Source organism: Chrysemys picta, chromosome 2 (genome assembly GCF_011386835.1).
Source record: "Chrysemys picta bellii isolate R12L10 chromosome 2, ASM1138683v2, whole genome shotgun sequence".
NCBI classification, from domain to species: domain Eukaryota; kingdom Metazoa; phylum Chordata; order Testudines; family Emydidae; genus Chrysemys; species Chrysemys picta.
In genome coordinates this window covers 77,802,399-77,821,872 of record NC_088792.1, presented here as the reverse complement: position 1 = coordinate 77,821,872, position 19,474 = coordinate 77,802,399, and the positions used below count along the sequence as shown (strand labels likewise).

Below are 19,474 nucleotides of genomic sequence, written 5' to 3'. Positions count from 1 at the left end.
TTATGGTTTGAGAAATAGATGTTCTCTTAACCCTGAAACTTTCAGCATTAGGATCTGACATAACTAAAATTTTACAGAACTCCCCAGGGGTATCTTCCTGTATATCTTTAGACGGGAGTCCTAGACTGGAGAAATAACCAGAGATGGGGAAAAATTGTTGGAGAGGGAGTTGGAGGGTGCCCAGAGTTATAGAAAATGTGGTTTTTGCTTTCAGCTTGGCAGATGAGCTCTAGTGAAAGAGAACTGCCACAGAGTCCCAGTGGTATATAGCATACATTCTGGAGATGATGTTCTTCTGATTAACTGTTTGAAGGTCAACGCTACTGGGGTTCAAATGTATCTGTGTTGGCCAATTGAAGGGAGTTCATATTTTGACTCTAGATACGTTTAGTGATCAAGTTAAGTTGTACATCAGTGTTTTAGTGGACACTGTTTCTGTTCATTTTGTTAATATTTTTAAATACTGGTGTGACTAAATCCTGTCTTATGTTTTGTTGCTCAGTGAGAGGGTGACCAGCTGTCCCGTTTTTATAGGGACAGTCCCGATTTTTGGGTCTTTTTCTTATATAGGCTTCTATTACCCCCCCCTCCCCCCCATCCTCATCCCGATTTTTCACACTTGCTGTCTGGTCACCCTAGTGAGAGTTTGCTTGAACCACAAGTAAGTATACACAACCATGGGTATGTTTAGTTTAACTTTGCCTTCTGAGATACATTACATCAAAGAAAGAGGCTCAAGAACAAGTCTGAGTCAAATTCTGCCTTGTGGAAGAAAAGACTGTGTAGGTGGCAGCATAACAAATTAACAAAGAAATCCTTCTACAAACACTTGTAAGGGATGTACCAACTGATGGCACCAGCAGAATGACATGGTCTTCAAACCATCCCTCTGAGTTCAGGGATAAAATCTGTCTCTAGCCATAACCTGTTGAGGTCTGAGAGCTTCACAAACATCTTGAGCCAAACATCTTGAGCCAAATTCAGCCCTAGCATAAGTGGGTTCGGGTTCCAGTTATTTCAATGGTATTTGCACCTGCCTTTGCCAGTGCTCCATTTAGTCTTTGTCTTTGGAAAGTTGTGTGCTGTACCCCCTACTGCTTAGAGGCTATAAGACTCAAATGTACTAGGCATTTTAATACCCTCTTTCCTCTCTCAGCCATATGGAGAGTTCCTGAAAGTTGCTTTACTCCCTTTTTTTTTTAATACCAACCAACATATGTAGTACTGCACTTTGCATTATTTTCTCATCTACTGTCTTTTATGCAAGTATGCCATGCATGCCATTTTTTTGAGACATGAAAATCACCCTCACTTTATCCATGACAGAGCATTTTATAAATGGAAGAAGACAGGAGATGCTGCTTAGTTTCATCTGGATTGTCAGATCATATCCTGGGGAGAGGAATTATAAGCTTGAATTAATAAAGGAAAAGGAGATAGCACTAGATAATTTTCATATAGTGAAAAGCATAAAGCATGATTCATACCTGAAATCTAGGATGCCAACTATTTTTTTTAAAGACGTTTTGCCCTAACATACTGAACTGTTCGTTTTTTTTCCTTTTTGAGTGGCATTAGTTTTTTTTTTTTTAAATCAAGAATCTAAAATTCTCATTCTTTCAGTGTGCCTATGTTCTTCACACAGATATTTTTATTCATATCTGTTTTCTATTAACGAACTGAACGTTAACATTCATCTATAGTAAGACAGTCGGCGCGTCAATTTGTAAGGGTGCAAATGAAGGCTTTCCTTATGACCACATGGCTTTTTTTTCACCCTTACAGCTCATGAGTCAAGTGGAGGGACAACAGAAGAATCTTGTGCAAGCCATTGAATCCCTGCCAGGTTCTGGACCTCTTTCTGCCTTGGATCAGGACTTGCTGCTTTTAAAAGCTACCTCTGCTGCCACCCTGAGCTGCCTTGGAGAATGCCTGAATTTATTACAGCAGAGTGTGCATCAGGCAGGCCAACACAATAATAGGACATTGCCTTCAGGTGAGCACAAGCTGTCTTTTTCCTGGTCTATGTATTTTTTTTTTTTAATTATGATCCCCAGATAGGCAGGATGGACTTTTCCTTAAACGAAATGACTCGGGATCAACACCAAATAAGCTTCCTTGGAGTGAGATACCAACATTTTCCTTCTGAGCCACAAATATTGTAGAAAATATCAACATCAGAAAAAGGGAGCAAAAGAGCCATTAAGTGTCTTCTGTGCAAATAGGGTTTGGAAAGAGCAAATATTTAATTTTGTCTTAAGTTCAAAAATATAGAGAAGAATCTGTATTTTCAAAGAAAAGTAATTTTGTTTTTTAAAAAGCAGATTTTTTTAATAAATTGAAATTTAACACAATGTACTTTAATAACCAATTCTATCTATTTTTTTTTTCTAAATAGAAATCTCTAGGGAGGACTGAATCCCCCTATATATTGAGTCAGTGCTTGCGGTTTTCTCTAAGTTTGGAAAGAGAAAGCAATAGTCTCTTGCTATTTACCTTTGGCATGTGGTTACATAGTTACAAAGTAGGACCCTGAGCCTGGCACCTATGTGGACCCTCATCTTAATTAGCCCGATTCTAGATCTCTGTAGACTGCTTCAAAATAAAGATCTAACATGTCACAGTATAATCAGCCAGAGGGTTCACACACACATTTCTCTGTTAGACTCGATTGTAGGATCAGGACTCGTTATAAGACCAGATGTAAACCAATGGTTCTTCACATATGGATGGCTTGATAACAACTTTGCCATCTCTACGTAATTTACTTAAAAACCTTTCAAGAACCACCATCCCTCACTCCTCAGGGGGAAAAAAAAAGTCCTTTCTAATTAGTAGGGCCGGTGTTTTCTGGAAATTGTTGATATTGCTGCTTTTATCTTCTGAAATTATCTTTCATTTCCGGAATCGCCGATTTCTTCTGATTTTTCCACTTTGTGCTTCAGCTGTTCAAGCCATTTACTACCAATGCCTAAAATGGTTAAGTCTGAGGATAGTTAAAGCATTCGGCAAAGATGTGCTCCATGTGGATGGAGGGAAGTTATTTTGTACAATTTGCAGCCAAGTTCTTGACCGTGTTAAAAAGGGCCACATACTCAACCACATTAAAGGTCCATGTCATATTGCAGCAATGGGGAAAAGGAAAGCAAAGGCTAGAGAGCAGCGATGAGACGACAGTAAAGCAACAGCTCACAACTACTGGTGTGCTTGCACAACAAAATGAAAATCAGGAATACTGGGTGGAGGGCTGTTGCAACGCAAACATTGCACTAGAAAAAACAGACAAAATGTGAGAATTCCTAAACGAGCACTTATGAAATGGGGTCTGTATCCTGCAAGCAAGTACACCGAGACAAGTCAATCTTCCCCGTGTATTTGAACTAAACAAGCAACAACTGGTCACTGAGTTGAAGGATCAGCACGTAACTGTAACTGTGGATGAATATACAGACAATGTGAACTGGTATGTTGCAAATTATTCTAATACAGCTGATGCAGGTTTCAGAAGATTGCCCAGCTGCTGCTAAGCTTGTAGAAACAGTGGAATTAGAGCGTGTTAGCTACTCTGCAGTTGCACAAGCTGTTATAAAGACCCTTATATAACATGAAATTGACTTTTCAAATGTACTAGTTTGTGACAGATAATGCAAAATACATGTGAAAGTCATTCAAAGACCGTTTAAGCGGCATTTTAACCAGCTGCATTCATGGGACCTCCTGGGCATACGTTACAGCTTTACTAGGCGAGTGCTGGCTCTGTTTGTTTACAGAAGTGGACCGTCTGTGTGCTCTAATAAAAAAGCTGATATGTAAACGCCCACTTAGAGTCTACCTTATCGACTGTGGAGTTGAAAGCCCAACATTACCTCCGCAATGGGTTGTAACAAGATGGAATACTTGGTTTAAAGCCATAGACTATCTTTGCCATCAAGTGGAGTACTCGTGGAGAATTACAAGGGGTTCTTTGGTTGGGAAATCAAAGTGGAGGACGACTGCCGTTTTAGAGGAGCTAAATGTTTATTTCAATGAATCATTTTGTGGCACATTCAATTTTTATCTAAGCAGAAGCCACTCCACTTGTTCGGACACTACTTACATTTGAATCATGGTCAACATTACCAACGGAAGTGTACAACATTGCATTTGATTTGGTGGTAATACTGCAGTACGCAGGACAGAATGTACTAGAGTAGACAATCTCAAGCATCAAGTTTTTCAAAACTATGCAGAGAAACTGCAGAGGTATGTAAATACAGAGAAACAGCCAGCATATAGATTTTTTTTTTCGCGATGTGAGAATCCTTGATCCCAAGCAAATTTGTGTACTCTCCCACAACTTCAGTGACTATGAACTGAGTGTTCTGCTGCTGAGTTCTGTACCTGAGGGTGAGTGGGGAGTTTATTTGAACATTGTAAATGAACTTCCTAGTACCAATGACATTTCTCTCTCCAGTTTTTGGAAAAGCATGGACAAATGTTTGCCAAGACTTAGCCAGATTGCTTGTGGTGTTTTGGTGATCCTGTGCAACTCAGTTGATGCTGAATGCAGTTTCTTCAAACTTGAACAAGTGCTAACCCCGCAACGTTACTGTATGTTATTGGCAAGTATGAAGATGTATGCCCAAATGAGTTTTAATGCGTCCTAAGTGTGTTTCAATGAATATTTTTATGCTGATATAGGTGATGTGCACATATTTTCAATAAAACATTAGTTTACTTTAAGCAGAAATGTAATTATTCCATAGTTCCCGATGTTGTTAGATCGTTGCATAAAACAATAATCCAACTTTTATTTTAAATGTATAGTCTTGTATGGCAAGAATTTTGTTTTGTGTTTATAGTGATGATCACTTAATACATTTTTTTATGTTCTAAAAATGACAATTTCGGTTTAAAAAATAGTCTGTAAACACTAATGTAGGCTACTGCATTTTTGTGCAGTAAAGGATTACATATTGCTTGTTTGTCAATACATGTATTTTTTGTATTAATATAATGCATATCTGAAATATAAAGCTTTGAAAATCTGATATTACTGTTTTAATTGCCGGAAAATACTTGCCCTACTAATTAGCTTAACCGTCAGGTAAGACCCAACCACAAAGCTGCAGAGACAACTGGATGGGAAACAGACCTGGAGAAGGATGGCAGAAGGGCTAGATGATGAGCTGAGGAGTGGAAAGATGGCATGAAAAGGCTACAGACGCTCCCCGGGTTGCGCAAACCCGACTTATGGAAATCCGGATTTACGGAAAAAGTTCCATAAGTGCCCCCCCCTCCTTTTTTTTTTTTTTGCATAATTGTCGGAGATACATTCCCGACTTACGCAAAACTCGACTTACACAAGGCGTTCCGGAATGGAATGCTTGCGTAGGTTGGGGAGCTTCGGTATTTTTGTGGAGCTATGCAGAACATAAAACAGTTATGTGTGTTCTTGGCATAAAGTTACATTTTCACATTTGCATAATATTCTATTGGGGCCCTGTCTTAATTCAGACTTCTAAAGAGAATCCAGGGATAACTACACACCTTAAATAATCTACATAGGCGTACGAAGCACAAGAACCAAAGGACCCTTCTTACCTTCCATGTTCCACTCACCTCATAAGAGATGCAAACTAAATGCAAGTATTTAAAAAGTAAATTGAAGGAGCATTCCTCTTTAACTGAGAAGAGGTCTTTAAATTCTTGGCTTTGTTTTAGCTTTCTTCATGGGAAAGGGGTAGGAAGCAAAGACTACACAAAAATCCTTTCGAGAAAGAAGGAAATACATCCTATTCCTATATCTCTGGACAGTCTTCTTTAGATCCATGTGAAACAAGTAAACTGGCTGAGATGGCGGAGCTGGACGAATACAATTGTTGGTCCTCTAGCCTTACAATAAGCTGTTCCCTCTTGGTATTAATAAGGTTTCTAATTCCCATGGATGGAACCAGTATTTCCAAAGGTTTCATAGAAAGGAAAGCCAAAAATTCCCTTAGAAGTTCACAATCTGTTTGCATGGGCTTGAAGGCAGGCATAGCATCTGCTCTTACTGTTAGAGTTTGAATACACACATAGTTAAACTAGGAAACTAGGAAAAAGAAAATCAAGAGGAACAGAGAGGCTAAAAAGCTTATAAAATATTTAGTCTGCTCTCTCCTGTTAAAAAGATGAACTTTGCAACATGAGATTTTTCTTCCAGGGTCCAGTTATGCAACACAATTGCCTGAAGGAACCTGTGGCTAAAAGCCATGATTACAGGTTTCTCCTCTTGATTTAATTTTATTCAGGCCTCCTTTGATAGGATTGTCATTTCGGGGGGGGGAGTCATTAGAGTAAGCTGTTCAGGATTCATCAGAGCTGAATAAACTTATACCTAATGCCTCTAAGTAATCCTCTAGCCAATTCTAATTCAGAGATTTTAATTCTACAGTGTTCAGACAGTTTTTGGTTACTGCAGATGCAAGAGAGTCTTTCTTCAACGAAAGGGATGACCCATGGTGTCATCTCCTAATATTAGGAGGTCAAAATAATGATTCCTGTAGCTCAACCACCATTATCCTGTTGGAGGATGGCTGAAACATTTATTCAGTTCTTGCATCATCTCTGGAAACAAATGGGCACTGGAAATAATTTAGAAAGATGACCTTGAAATTCTAGAAATTCTTTCTTCTATTCCTACTTCATTTGCAGTATGTTGAAGAAAATACATAAATATTCAAATCAATTAATGGATCAAGCCCCAGCTATGTGAAAGACCAAATTTTGGCCTGTGAACTGCTGATACACTTGTGCCTTCTGGATAAGATCACAAAATCTGGGACAAAGTACACGAGAGCAGAAGACAAAGCATTCTCAATCAAGAGATTTGGTGTGATTGAGAACAAGTAGCTGAAATGCAAAATATTAATTTTTATTCAATTTTATGCAAAAATAGTAATTTCCATGATGAATATATATATTCATGGTATTTTCAGCACTAAGTGCCCGAAGTGGGAACAGAGGGGCTATACCATTGGGCAGCAATAACATGTCTGACTAGTAGTGCAGATGGTGAGGTTTTTTATTTGGGAGGTGTGGACTAGGGTTGCCAACTTTCCAATTGCAGAAAACCAAACATATCTGCCCCGCCCCCTTCCCCACCCCTTATCAGAGGCCCCGCCCCCATTCACTCCATCCCCCCCACTCTGTCGCTTGCTCTCCCCTACCCTCGCTCAATTTAACCGGGCTGGGCAGGGAGCTGGGGTGAAGGAGGGGGTGAGGACTCTGGGGTGGGGCCAGAAATGAGTGGTTCAGGGTGTGGGGAGGGCTCTGGGCTGGTGCAGGGAGTTGGGGTGAGGGCTCTGGCTGCGGGGTTCGGAGTGTGGGCTCTGGGAGGGAGTTTGGGTGCGGGAGGGGGCTCAGGGCTGGGACGGGGTTGTGGTGCGGGAGAGGATGTGGGGTTATGGCTCTGCGATGGAATTTGGGTGTGGGAGGGGGCTCAGGGTGTGGGACGGGGTTGAGATGTGGGATGGGGTGCGAGGGGTGGGCTCTGGGAGGGAGTTAGGATGTGGGAGGGGATTCCAACCTGGGGCAGGGGCTTGGCGTTCAGGAGGGGGTTTGGGGTGTGGGCTCTGGGCGGTGCTTACCTCAGGCGGTTCCCAGAAGCAGTCGGCATTTTCCTCCGGCTCCTAGGTGGAGGCACGGCCATGTGGCTTTGCGAGCTGCCCCTGTCCGCAGGCGCTGTCCCCACAGCTTTTATTGTCTGCAGTTCCTCACCAATGAGAGCTGCGGAGCTGGCACTCGGGACGGGGGCAGCGCGCAGAACCCGTAGGGCAGCTCCTCCACCTAGGAGCTGGAGGGAAATGCTGGCCACTTCTGGGAGCTGCAGGGAGCCTGCCTTAGCCCCACTGTGCCGCTGACCAGACTTTTAATGGCCCCGTCAGCGGTGCTGACTGGAGCCACCAGGATCCCTTTTTGACCAGGTGTTCCGGTCAAAAACTGGGTGCCTGCCAACTTTAGTGTGGACGTTATCTGTATCAAGTAGAGAGGAGATGTGTTGTCATATCCTCTAATTTTAAATATAACTGTTAAAGTAACTAAAACAAATGTTAAAGAATTCACTTTGAAATTCTCTGATTTCACTGCTCTACAGCCAAAATGCTTCTGAAATAAATGTAGTCAAACTTACTAATTCTGGGTCACTGAGAACGAAAATGATGCTTAAAATTGTTGATTCGCTCTAGTTTTCAAGATATGCTATTGGGTCAGTATATACGACCCTTGACTTGGGAATGGCGGAGGATAAGTGAGTTATAAAGGGAAGGGATCTCAATTTAAACCAGAAATGACTAAAATACATCTTTGACTGGATCTATGAATAAATCTCTGACTGGGTTTGGACAGTACTTGCTTTTTAGGCAAAACAATGAATGACGCAATCTGAAGCTGGTATTGCGTCATACATGATATGAATTGCATCATGTTATTCCTAGAAGTCATGGATGATGCATGTTTGATTTTGCAAAGGGACACATTTTTGTTTAGCCAAAGTGAGCAGAGATGCCTCGTACTTGTGTGAACAGTGCAGATAACTTCTGCTATGTTTGTGGTGAAGTGACTTTTGCATCACAAAAGCGCAGTATAACCACTATGGTTAAGAAAGCCTATCACCTTTATTTTGTCTGCAAAATTGGAGCTCAGGACAAGAGGTGGGCCCCACACATATGCTGCAACACTTGTGCAACAGATCTTCGCCAGTGGTTGAACAGGAAAAGGAAATCTATGCCTTTTGCAGTGCCAATGATTTGGAGGGAGCCAACAGATCATACCAGCAATTGTTACTTCTGCATGGTGCCTCCAGTTGGGAAAGGTGTGTCAAAGAAGAAAAAGTGGACTGTGCATTATCCAAACATTCCATCAGCTATACGCCCAGTACCCCACGGAGAAGGTTCCTGATGCACCAGAATCATTCTCACTTGAGTCAGATGAGGAAGAGGATGAAACTTCTGGTCCTGAACCATCAATGTCACAGGACCCACATTTTCTCCCATCCTCCTCCTCTGAACCACACCTCATAACACAAGGTGAACAGAATGACCTTGTCAGGGATTTGGAACTACCCAAGAGTAAGGCAGAGCTGTTGGGCTCCAGACTACAGCAGTGGAATCTCCTGGTAGTTGATGTTAGGGTTTCCATGTTCCGTGACCGTCAAAAGGATCTTGTCCCATTCTTCTTCATGGAAGATGATCTTGTAGCCTGCAACAACATTGATGGTGTGATGGCAGCCCTCAACATCGTTCACGATCCAGATGAGTGGAGACTGTTCATTGATTCATCGAAGACGAGTCTTAAAGCTGTTTTACTGCATAATGGCAATGTTTTGCTATCCATTCCAGTTGGTCATGCAGTCCATATGAAGGAAACCTATGACAACATGAAACAACTTTTGAGGTGCATAAACTATGACCAACATCAGTGGCAGCTTTGTGGCGATTTGAAGGTTGTTGCTCTCTTGCTTGGTCTGCAGACTGGATACACAAAGTACTGCTGTTTTCTCCGCGAATGGGATAGTCGTGCAAGAGATTCCCACTACATCAAGAAAGACTGGCCACTCCGACAGTCTTTGGAGCGTGGGAGGAAAAGTGTTCAGCATCCACCACTTGTTGAATCAAGGAAGATTTTGTTACCACCCTTACACATCAAGCTGGGTCTGATGAAGAACTTTGTCAAGGCCATTGACAAAACACAAGCAGCTTTCAAGTACCTCCGTGGAAAATTTCCAAGGTTAAGTGAAGCTAAGATAAAGGAAGGTGTCTTTGTTGGTCCTCAGATTCGTGAACTTCTTCGAGATGATGCATTTGACCATGCACTGCGTGGCAAGGAAAAGACGGCATGGAAAACCTTCCAGTTAGTGGCAATAAATTTTCTCGGAAACAACAAGGCAGACAACTACAGGTTGTTGGTGGAAAACCTCCTCAAGGCATACAAAAGCCTTGGTTGCAACATGTCACTAAAGATACATTTTTTGCACTCTCATCTAGATTTTTTTTCCACCGAACTGCAGAGCAGTGAGCGACGAGCACGGCGAGCGATTTCACCAGGACATTGCACCAATGGAGAAATGCTATCAGGGCAAATGGAGCTCATCAATGCTTGCAGACTATTGCTGGACGGTGACAGGAGATGCTCCATTTAATGAATACAAGAGACAAGCCAAGAAGCGCCGAGTAGACACTGAATAGGACTAAACTATGTACATAATAGTTTTTTGCCTTTTGTTTTATAATCAATTTTATTTATATAACCCTTTTGCTGATTGTTAGTGTTACATAAACAGGACAGGTGAAATATTATCATGTAAAGCAACCATAAACACATGAAAAGACCTAGGTTTACAATTTATGATTAAAACTCTACTATCTACACAATATACATAGACATAAAATGTAAAAACTTAAATATCTTAGAAATAGTAGCCAGTCAGTTGTTTTAATTGTCATATTTGAATTCAGAACATCAAAATACATAATAGCACATTTTATCTCTGAAGCAGACGACTTCTCAAAAATTGTAGACCAGTGTTTATTATGGTTTTTAATGGGCTCTGAATATTCTTGGTCCTTAAGTGCCCTCATAAGGCTTTGCTTACTTCAGGGAAACAGGATGTGATATTACTTAGATGGCAGCTCTCACTGGCGAAAACCAGCTCCATTTACCATGTGCAGCATAGGGCTAGGGGGACCTCACTGCTAAAAAGTAAGATCTGGCAGATTAAAGGAGAATGCTGCTGGGGCTCTGAAGTGTGTCATGAGAGAATTTCTAGTAGAAGCCATAGATATTTTTAAAATCTGTTATGAAAACTAGTTTTTCATAACATTCTTAGTAAAAATTTTTTAGCTTTCTAAGCTATTATGACTAATCACTGCAGTTTGCTTTTAGGGGGTGTGTCAAAGATATTTCATTTACTGCTTTTTCTGAGATGCTGCATGTCCAGCTGTTCTGTTAACTAGTTAGACTCCAAGCAGATGGAATACAGCCAATTGATATTTCTTGTCTGAAGAGACCATGGGAAAGAAGATGTGCTTTTCCCTTTTGGTCCTTGACTTGTGGCATCCTGATATTGCTGGTTGGATCAGAACTTGGTTGTGTAGGCTTCAACAGCCACTTTAAAAATATTGATTAAGCTGACTGTGATGGGTTCCCCCCTCGGGGTGCCACTTGGAACTTGGGGACCTCTGAGCCTACCTGACCCACCAGCCTGAGCTCCGTTTACACTGTATTCCTGGGCAAGCCAGCCAAGCCCTCCCTCAGGCTTCAGACTACACTTTACCAGGACACATACAGCTAGCAACACACCCAGCTGCAGTTATACACACAGATACTGAGATCAGCTCTGCATGGGAAGGCTCAGCTAAGGAGTTGCCCAGTACTCAAGGGCACATGGCTCTCTAGAGGGTAAACCCAAAATTGTACCATCTTGCACTGTACAGTACTCTGCAGTGCAAGCTCATGAAATTCGCCCCCTCAATATGGAGAGGGATATACACAGCTTTCTGCCCCAAGTTATGATTTCCACACACACTGGTTTTAGACAAAACAAAAGCAAGTTTATTAACTACAATAGATAGATTTTAAGTGATTATAAGGGATAGCAAATAGTTTTATTTGCTAGGTAATCTGCTTTGATCTAACCCACAATCTAAGCTTAATATACTAAAGAAACAGGTTATAAATAGCAATTTCTCACCCTAAATGCTGTTTTAGGCAGATTGCAGAGATTCTTGAAGGCAAGCTGCACTTGCTTGCAGCTTAAAACTCCAGATATTCCTTTCACAGTCCAGACACCTTCTAGCCTGGCCTCAGCCCTTCTCCCCTAGTCCAGTCTTTTTGTTCTCAGGTGTTTCCAGCAGTTCTCTTTCTTGGGCAGGAAATCAATGAAGAATCAACCTCAATGATGTCACTCCCCTGCCTTAAATAGTTTTTGGATATGGCAGGAATCCTGTGTCTCCCAGTGTGATTCCCACCCTCAGTCAGTGCAAAAATACTGGTATTATCATGGAGTCCAGTACCAGGTGACTTGGTCACATGTGCCTGCTGCCATAACTCAGGCTGTTTGCAGCGTCCCCAGGTAGGCTTCCCAATGGGAGATTAGCATCTTCAAAGACCTATTGTGCTCCGTAATGGCTCTTCCCAGCGAGCCATGTAGACTGATTGCATTCTGTCTAGTGGGCGTTCCCCAGCTGTAAACACATTTGTAATAGGAATATTGTCTTTGCATCTAACTTCAGATACAAAAATGATACATGCATACAAATAGGATAGTCATTATTGAAAAGGTTCTGACTTACTGAATATATCTCACATGCCTTACCTTGCATAAAATACATCATAGTTATGCCATAATCATGTCCTATAACAACAATCTCTATGAAGAATATGTGGGCATAGTGCCATACTGGCAAAGGCTGTTTTTCTCTGTGATGGTCATGGTTGCCCTTGGGACAGATGGGGAAAACACACGTGCGTAGTTCCCATAGATTTTATTTCAGTAAAAGAGTTTAAGACCTTGGAAGGAAGAAGGGGAGCAGATGGTGAGTTCTGGCCTGACACCAGGTGTCTTTATATTGAAGCAAAAAAGATGTAGTTAAAAATAAAGTATCCATAAAATATTTATTTGTACACTTGTACAGAGAACTGGTTCTGCAGTTCTGATCCTAACTGCACAAACGCAGTGTCATTCAGATGACACTTTTTTCTCTCATGTTCACTTGCTATAAAAAAAAATCTTTTTTTAATTAAAAAAAAAGTCTGTACTTTGTAAATACAATGGTCAATAGGATTGCAGTATGCAAATAAGAGACGGGAGAGTGGATAGACTAAAGGAATGATTGGCTGATTTACTTTCTCTTCCACCGTACCCTCCCCTCTCCAGTCCTATTTAGGAAAGGGTCAGACAGTTCTGCTATATTCTTTATCATTTGTTGTATTATCCAATAATAAGCTATTCATATGGCAAGGAGAGAAGGACAACACATATATACATTATTAGTCACTATCACCTAATAAAAATAGAGACATGCACACGTGGCATATCAGTTACACAAAATTGGTCTTGTGTGGCTAGCCAAAATATGTAATTACTTTGAGTTCATTTTAACTTTGTGTTTATTTTAGAACAAAATTTCAAGTCTTCCTCACACAAACTTTGTCAAATCTTGGCCAAATTGCTCATGTTCATGGCCTTTTTTCTCTGAGAGCTATATTATTATTTTGGGAGATGGTTAAAAGAAGAGACACACGTGGCATATCAGTTACACAAAATTGGTCTTGTGTGGCTAGCCAAAATATGTAATTATTTTGCTACAGCCACATTAATTCCCTCAAGAGGACTTGATAACTTTTTAGTTGAACCTGTGTTCATTCAATTTTATCCTTTAACTCTGAAGGCATGCATCTCTTACAGAACTCTGTGGATGTCCCGGGCAGGTCTCCAGGGCCCTTCAGTGTTGTTCTTTTAGTCTGTCAGAGCTCATTTTGGAGCAGTGGGATTGTCCCTTGCTTTGTTTCCACATCACTTAAAGCAAAAATAGGACCAGGATCACAAACTGAACTCAGATCTCCAGCTGCATCTGAATCTGTACTGAGCTGCCAAACGTTGCTTAGAATTGCTGCACAAAAAAGGCTCTGCCTACTTATTGACATTGTTGCATTTCTATAACTTAGGTTTTTTTCATGAGGATAGATTACTGGCCTGTTGCTCAACCCCCAACCTGGAGAACCAATGGACTGTTTCTTGTCTGGTCCCCATCCTACAAGGAGTGAAAACTTCCACCAGCATAACTTGGAAGGTCTTTGGACTGCATAAGCTTGCCCACCCTATCAAGGTGCAGTCCCCAAGAAAGATCCAGCAATAGCAATAAAGAACACTACTCTTACCCCGGGCCAATGGGAATGGTGTCTTATTGTGTGTATTTAGAATAAAACACAAGCAAGCCTTTTATATTTACATCTAAAGATCTTTGAAAATATGTTCATGCTTAATTTGCCTATTGAGGCCTCGGTTAGTTTCTGGCTTTCTTCTGCAATGGATGACATCATAAACTCCTAATGTGAGCAAGGAGACTTATATAGCTTTGTGATGTCACTGAAATGTTGCTGGGGAAATATGGAAACTTCATGGCCTCACTTGGCAAGTAAGTGCAAGAGAAATTGCTTTTTAATGTTTTGTATTTTAACCATTCTGTACAATATACCTTTTGGAAATGTTTTTTTTAAAGTCTAGGTATATATTCCAATACTGATTTGGAATCTTAAACCAGATGGACACTTCTTAATTGACAAATTTTTAAAATATATGAAACCCTCACATCCCCAAAGCAAAAGAGAATAGCCCTTAGTTTTGAATATATTATATGTACTAGGCACTATATGCATCATTAAAATAACTTTCACTGTTGTACTGTAATGATTGTAAGTGTGTGTAGTCAAGAGAAAAACAGAAGTAAGGGCTTGCTCCGAATAAACCATTGTGTAATTAGGTTGGGGAGTGGAGATAACCTGCTAGGTTGTTATAGTGGCTTCACATCAACCTCAAAATTGATTTCTGTATTTACACAGCTTTTAAGATTTTTCAAAAAGATTCCTAGGAACTGGAGTGTTAGATCCCATCTCAGTGACCATTTCATGCTGAATTAAAGGGTAGTGGAATTTGATTTGGGATACCATTTTTACGTAAGTAATTCCCAGGGATGGGTGAAAGGGGTAATTAATCATTTTAAAAGTTCTGCTCTCTCTATTTATTTTAAGTCCACGTTCCTTCTTATCTTTAGAACAGATGACAGCTTCTTTTTGGATAAACAAACACAGTTTATTCTTCCTACTTGTTAAATTTAATAATTTAAAACACATTAGAAATATTCTAGTTACAAAATGCATTGTAAATATGTAATTACATTATAATAGGTTAAATTAACAGTAGCATAGAAGTTACCTCATTGAACAATAATCATAATCTGTTGTTTATTTTATTGCTTGTATTATGGTAGTGTTTAGAGCGCACAAACACGCACAAAAAAGTCGGTCTCAAAGAGCTTGTAATCACCCCACTCCTGTACTAACCCCTTTCCATCTCCACATGCCCCTCATGCAATTAGTCATTTTGTGGTCTGTATCTAGATATTTTCTGCTGTTACTGGTAATTCTAATAACTAAAACTAAATGCAGTGATTGAGGGCTAGTGAGCTTTTTTTAGTGCTGATGTATTTTTTGGGATGGAGAGGTGGGTGATAGCAACGTAACCCATCCCACAAACTGGAGAGTAGACTGGTACAAAGATTGTCCTCTAGGCTTTCGCTACTGTTATTCCTAAAGGTTCGCCCAAGCCAGAGAGTTCAAATATCCCCGGCGGCAGGAATGTGCTGATGGGGGCTTATGGTTCAGGCTCATCTTTAGTTGACCTCTTTCTAGTGTGAACAGCATTCTAACCCGTGTCTTGATAGAGGTGCTAAAGTGGTTTCCTAACCAATGTAGAAAGACATCTAACAGTACAGAGGGGAAACAAAAAGACATGTAGTGGGCTAAAATAGCAGCTTCAGACAGGTGGAGTGGGAAAAAAGGTCATGGATGTTGTCTGAACTCGTCTTTGGGTTGGGACTTGATTCAGAAGATGAGTAATCAAGCATTCTCCTTATTGTGATACTGACTCATATTTCTAGTATGAGGAGAAAATCTACCTATATCAGATTCAGGAATATTTATTTCAGGGCCATTCTAAGATTTTTAAATAATATTGGCATGGACAACTATTGACAGTTTTTTTTTTTTTTTTTTTTTAATTTTTATTAGGAAAGTTGTACTAAATTGCACATTATTTTCATGTATAATGTGTGACCTTAACTGAAACATATTTGATAATTGGAGCATGAAATATAATTTGGACCTTTGCTACAGAGTTCTGTAATGTTTGTGTAGTTGTGATGATTAGGTATAATCTAAGCTGCAACATCACAGTTAGTGGGAAGAGGAGAAAACAAAATGAGCTTCATAAGTATTTGCTGAAAGTAAAAATCAAAATACCTCGAATTTCCTGTTTACTATATTAATTATCCCATATTGATTCCTGGCTTGAATAGCTTTTGTAATTTTCTTGGTAAACGTTAGCCATCCACCTCAAAAAGGCAATTTATTGCAAATAAAGTGTTGCTAAATGCAGGATATAAGCATCTTTCTGTTACAGTGGCAAAGGTAGGGGTGTGCGTGTGTGCGCCCGCGTACATGCGGGTGTGGGCGGGGAGATGACTAGAACTACAAGTAGCAATTCATATATAGAATTTAGGACATTGAGATTAAAATCCTGTCTAGAACATGAATCTTGTGGCTTAACTCTAGTTTTCTGTTTCAGAAAACATCCTGGGATGGCATGGGCCAAAGTCACATTCCACAGAACTGAAAAATGGTGCTTTCAGCTCTTTATCATCTGCTAGTGCCAATATAACGTGGGCAATAGTACCAACTGCAACTCAAGATGGGCAAACACTACAGCCAAATACTGAGGTAAACACAGTAGACCTGTGTATATTTGTTTTCTTTTTCATTTAGGTTAGAAAGCCCCTACCATGCTTGTAGCTTGCCTATTCTTGCCAAATCTTGTTTGATAGGTATTTTATTCATATTAAACTGCTCCTTTTTTACTGTTTAAAACATTTTGTGTTTTAAATGGCTTAATTGGTAAGTAAAGTTAAACAGCGAAGATGTATGGTGGAGTATGGTGAAAAATGCAGTATAAAAACCTACACAGATATATTTATGTATGGCACTTACTGTGTGTGTTACTGAATGTGTGGGATTACATCAGATAAACTTACGCATCGATGCACTACATATGCTTTTGTTTAGCCTGGAGCTGTTTTGATTTCCAATGGAAGAATTATGATGAGTCCATTATAGTGGCGCCCATCGTGACCTGATTTGAGTAGTGCTGTATATATTGTAACGCTTCATGGAATAAGGACTCCTTACTTCACACTAACACAGCACACTGCAACAGTGATTTGTAGATTTGAAACTGTCTAATATTGGTCTTTCTGAATTGGCAGGACACAGTATAAAAGTTGTCAAGATATTATAGGATATTGTCAGTGTGCTCTATTAGGTAGTGATTGCTATAAAACTGTGTACCATGGTAGCAATCGGCAAATTATCTAATAGCAACATTTTAGTACCCATGCCTGCTGTAGATGGGCTGGTTTACATGGCAAACACTTTAAGGCAAGTGATGTATTCACTTGTAAACTTATTTCTAGCTCCAATGTGGTTTTGGTATGTTTGTGTGGATGTAAGGAGCTGCTCACCTTTGTGCGGGGAATCCAACTTATTTCCAATTGAAAATTATCCTACAAATAAAGGGACTAATCCTGCTAAGTGAAGTTGAGGGTACTCTGCACCTGCTAGGATTATTCAAAGACCTCTTCAGGAGTGCTTGATCTCTGTTAGAAGATACCAATTTATTGATGGAGCATTTGCTTGCCACCTGTGTCCTATGACTTGTATACAAATGTGTTCTTGCTCTTTTAGAGTAAGATCCTTGCAAAGTACTTGACAGAGGGATTTCTTATACCCATAATGATGTACGTCACAAAGAAAGACACTTGTTACACTTGAAGCACACATTATATAACTCATTTTCTGATGCAGAACTTCAGAATGAGTTTACAGTGCTTGAATTTTTGGCATAAAGATTGAAACGCTCTTCTGCTTTCATTTTGTCTAAACTGTAAGAAGTAATGATTGTCTTAGTGGAATTATACAATTACATTTTTTAAAATGGGATTATGCACAGCCTTCAGGGTTTTTTTTTTAATATTAAAGGGATCCTGTTCAAAATCAAGTGACCCCAAATTTCTAAGAAATTCTTGGAACTTAGGGTATGTCTACACTACGAGAGTAGTTCGATTTTACTTAAATCGAATTTTTGGAATTGATATATGAACGTGTGTGTCCACACTAAGGACAGTAATTCAACTTTGTGAGTCCACACTAACGGGGAAAGCGTCGACATTGGAAGCGGTGCACTGTGGGCAGCTATCCCACAGTTCCCGCAGTCCCCGCTGCCCATTGGAATTCTGGGTGGAGCCGCCAATGCCTTCTGGGTAAAAAAATGTGTCGAGGGTGCTTTTGGGTAACTGTCGTCATCCGTCCATCACTCCCACCCTCCCTCCCTGAAAGCGCCAGCGGGAAATCAGTTCGCGCACTTTTCTAGACAGTGACAGCGCGGACGCCACAGCACTGCGAGCATGGAGCCCGCTGCGACCATCGCTGCAGTTGTGGCCGTTCTCAACGCCTCGCAGCTTATCCACCTTTCCCAGAGGCAGATGCAGATAAGTCAGGCGAGGAGGCTACAGCACCGCGGTGAGGGCCTGAAGTCTGAGAGTAGCACAGACCTGTCAGAAAGCACGGGACCCAGCGCCGAGGACATCACGGTGGCAATGGGTCATGTGGATGTTGTGGAACGGCGATTCTGGGCCCGGGAAACAAGCACTGACTGGTGGGACCGCATAGTGCTGTAGGTCTGGGATGAATCCCAGTGGCTGCGAAACTTTCGCATGCGGAAGGGAACTTTCCTTGAACTTTGTGAGTTGCTGTCCCCTGCCCTGAAGCACAATGACACCCGGATGCGAGCAGCCCTGACTGTCCAGAAGCGAGTGGCCATAGCCCTCTGGAAGCTTGCAACGCCAGACAGCTACCGGTCAGTCGCGAACCACTTTGGCATGGGCAAATCTACTGTGGGGGTTGTTGTGATGCAAGTAGCCAAGGCAATCGTTGATGTACTGCTGTCAAAGGTAGTGACCCTGGGAAACGTGGAGGTGATCATAGATGGCTTCGCAGCGATGGGATTCCCAAACTGCAGTGGGGCCATAGATGGAACTCACATCCCTATCCTGGCACCGGACCACCAGGCCAGCCAGTACATTAACAGAAAGGGCTACTTTTCCATGGTGCTGCAAGCACTGGTGGACCACAGGGGACGTTTTACGAACATCTACGTCGGATGGCCGGGCAAGGTTCATGACGCTCGTGTTTTCAGGAACTCTGGTCTGTTTAGACGGCTGCAGGAAGGTACTTACTTCCCGGACCACAAAATAACTGTTGGGGATGTGGAGATGCCTATAGTCATCCTCGGGGACCCAGCCTACCCGCTAATGCCCTGGCTCATGAAGCCCTATACTGGCGCCCTGGACAGTGAAAAAGAACTCTTCAACTACCGTCTGAGCAAGTGCAGAATGGTGGTGGAGTGTGCTTTTGGCCGTCTCAAGGGGAGATGGAGAAGCTTACTGACTCGCTGTGATCTCAGCGAAACCAATATCCCCATTGTTATAGCAGCTTGCTGTGTGCTCCACAATCTCTGTGAGAGCAAGGGGGAGATCTTTATGGCTGGGTGGGAGGTTGAGGCAAATAGCCTGGCTTCTGATTACGCCCAGCCAGACAGCCGGGTGATTAGAAGAGCCCAGCGGGA

General features: G+C 41.3%; 1 protein-coding gene across 2 annotated transcripts in view; it reads left to right on the top strand.

Annotated features, from left to right (window-relative positions):
- Window positions 1-19,474, top strand: part of OSBPL10 (oxysterol binding protein like 10) — a 188,351-nt gene that overhangs the window by 102,455 nt on the left and 66,422 nt on the right. The window contains exons 5-6 of one of the 2 annotated variants that reach the window (XM_065583543.1): window positions 1,786-1,996; window positions 16,364-16,515. The exons of the other annotated variant lie outside the window; for it this stretch is intronic. Coding sequence (XP_065439615.1) covers window positions 1,786-1,996; window positions 16,364-16,515 — 363 coding nt within the window. The remainder of the gene's footprint in view (window positions 1-1,785; window positions 1,997-16,363; window positions 16,516-19,474) is intronic. 2 annotated transcript variants of the gene reach the window in all.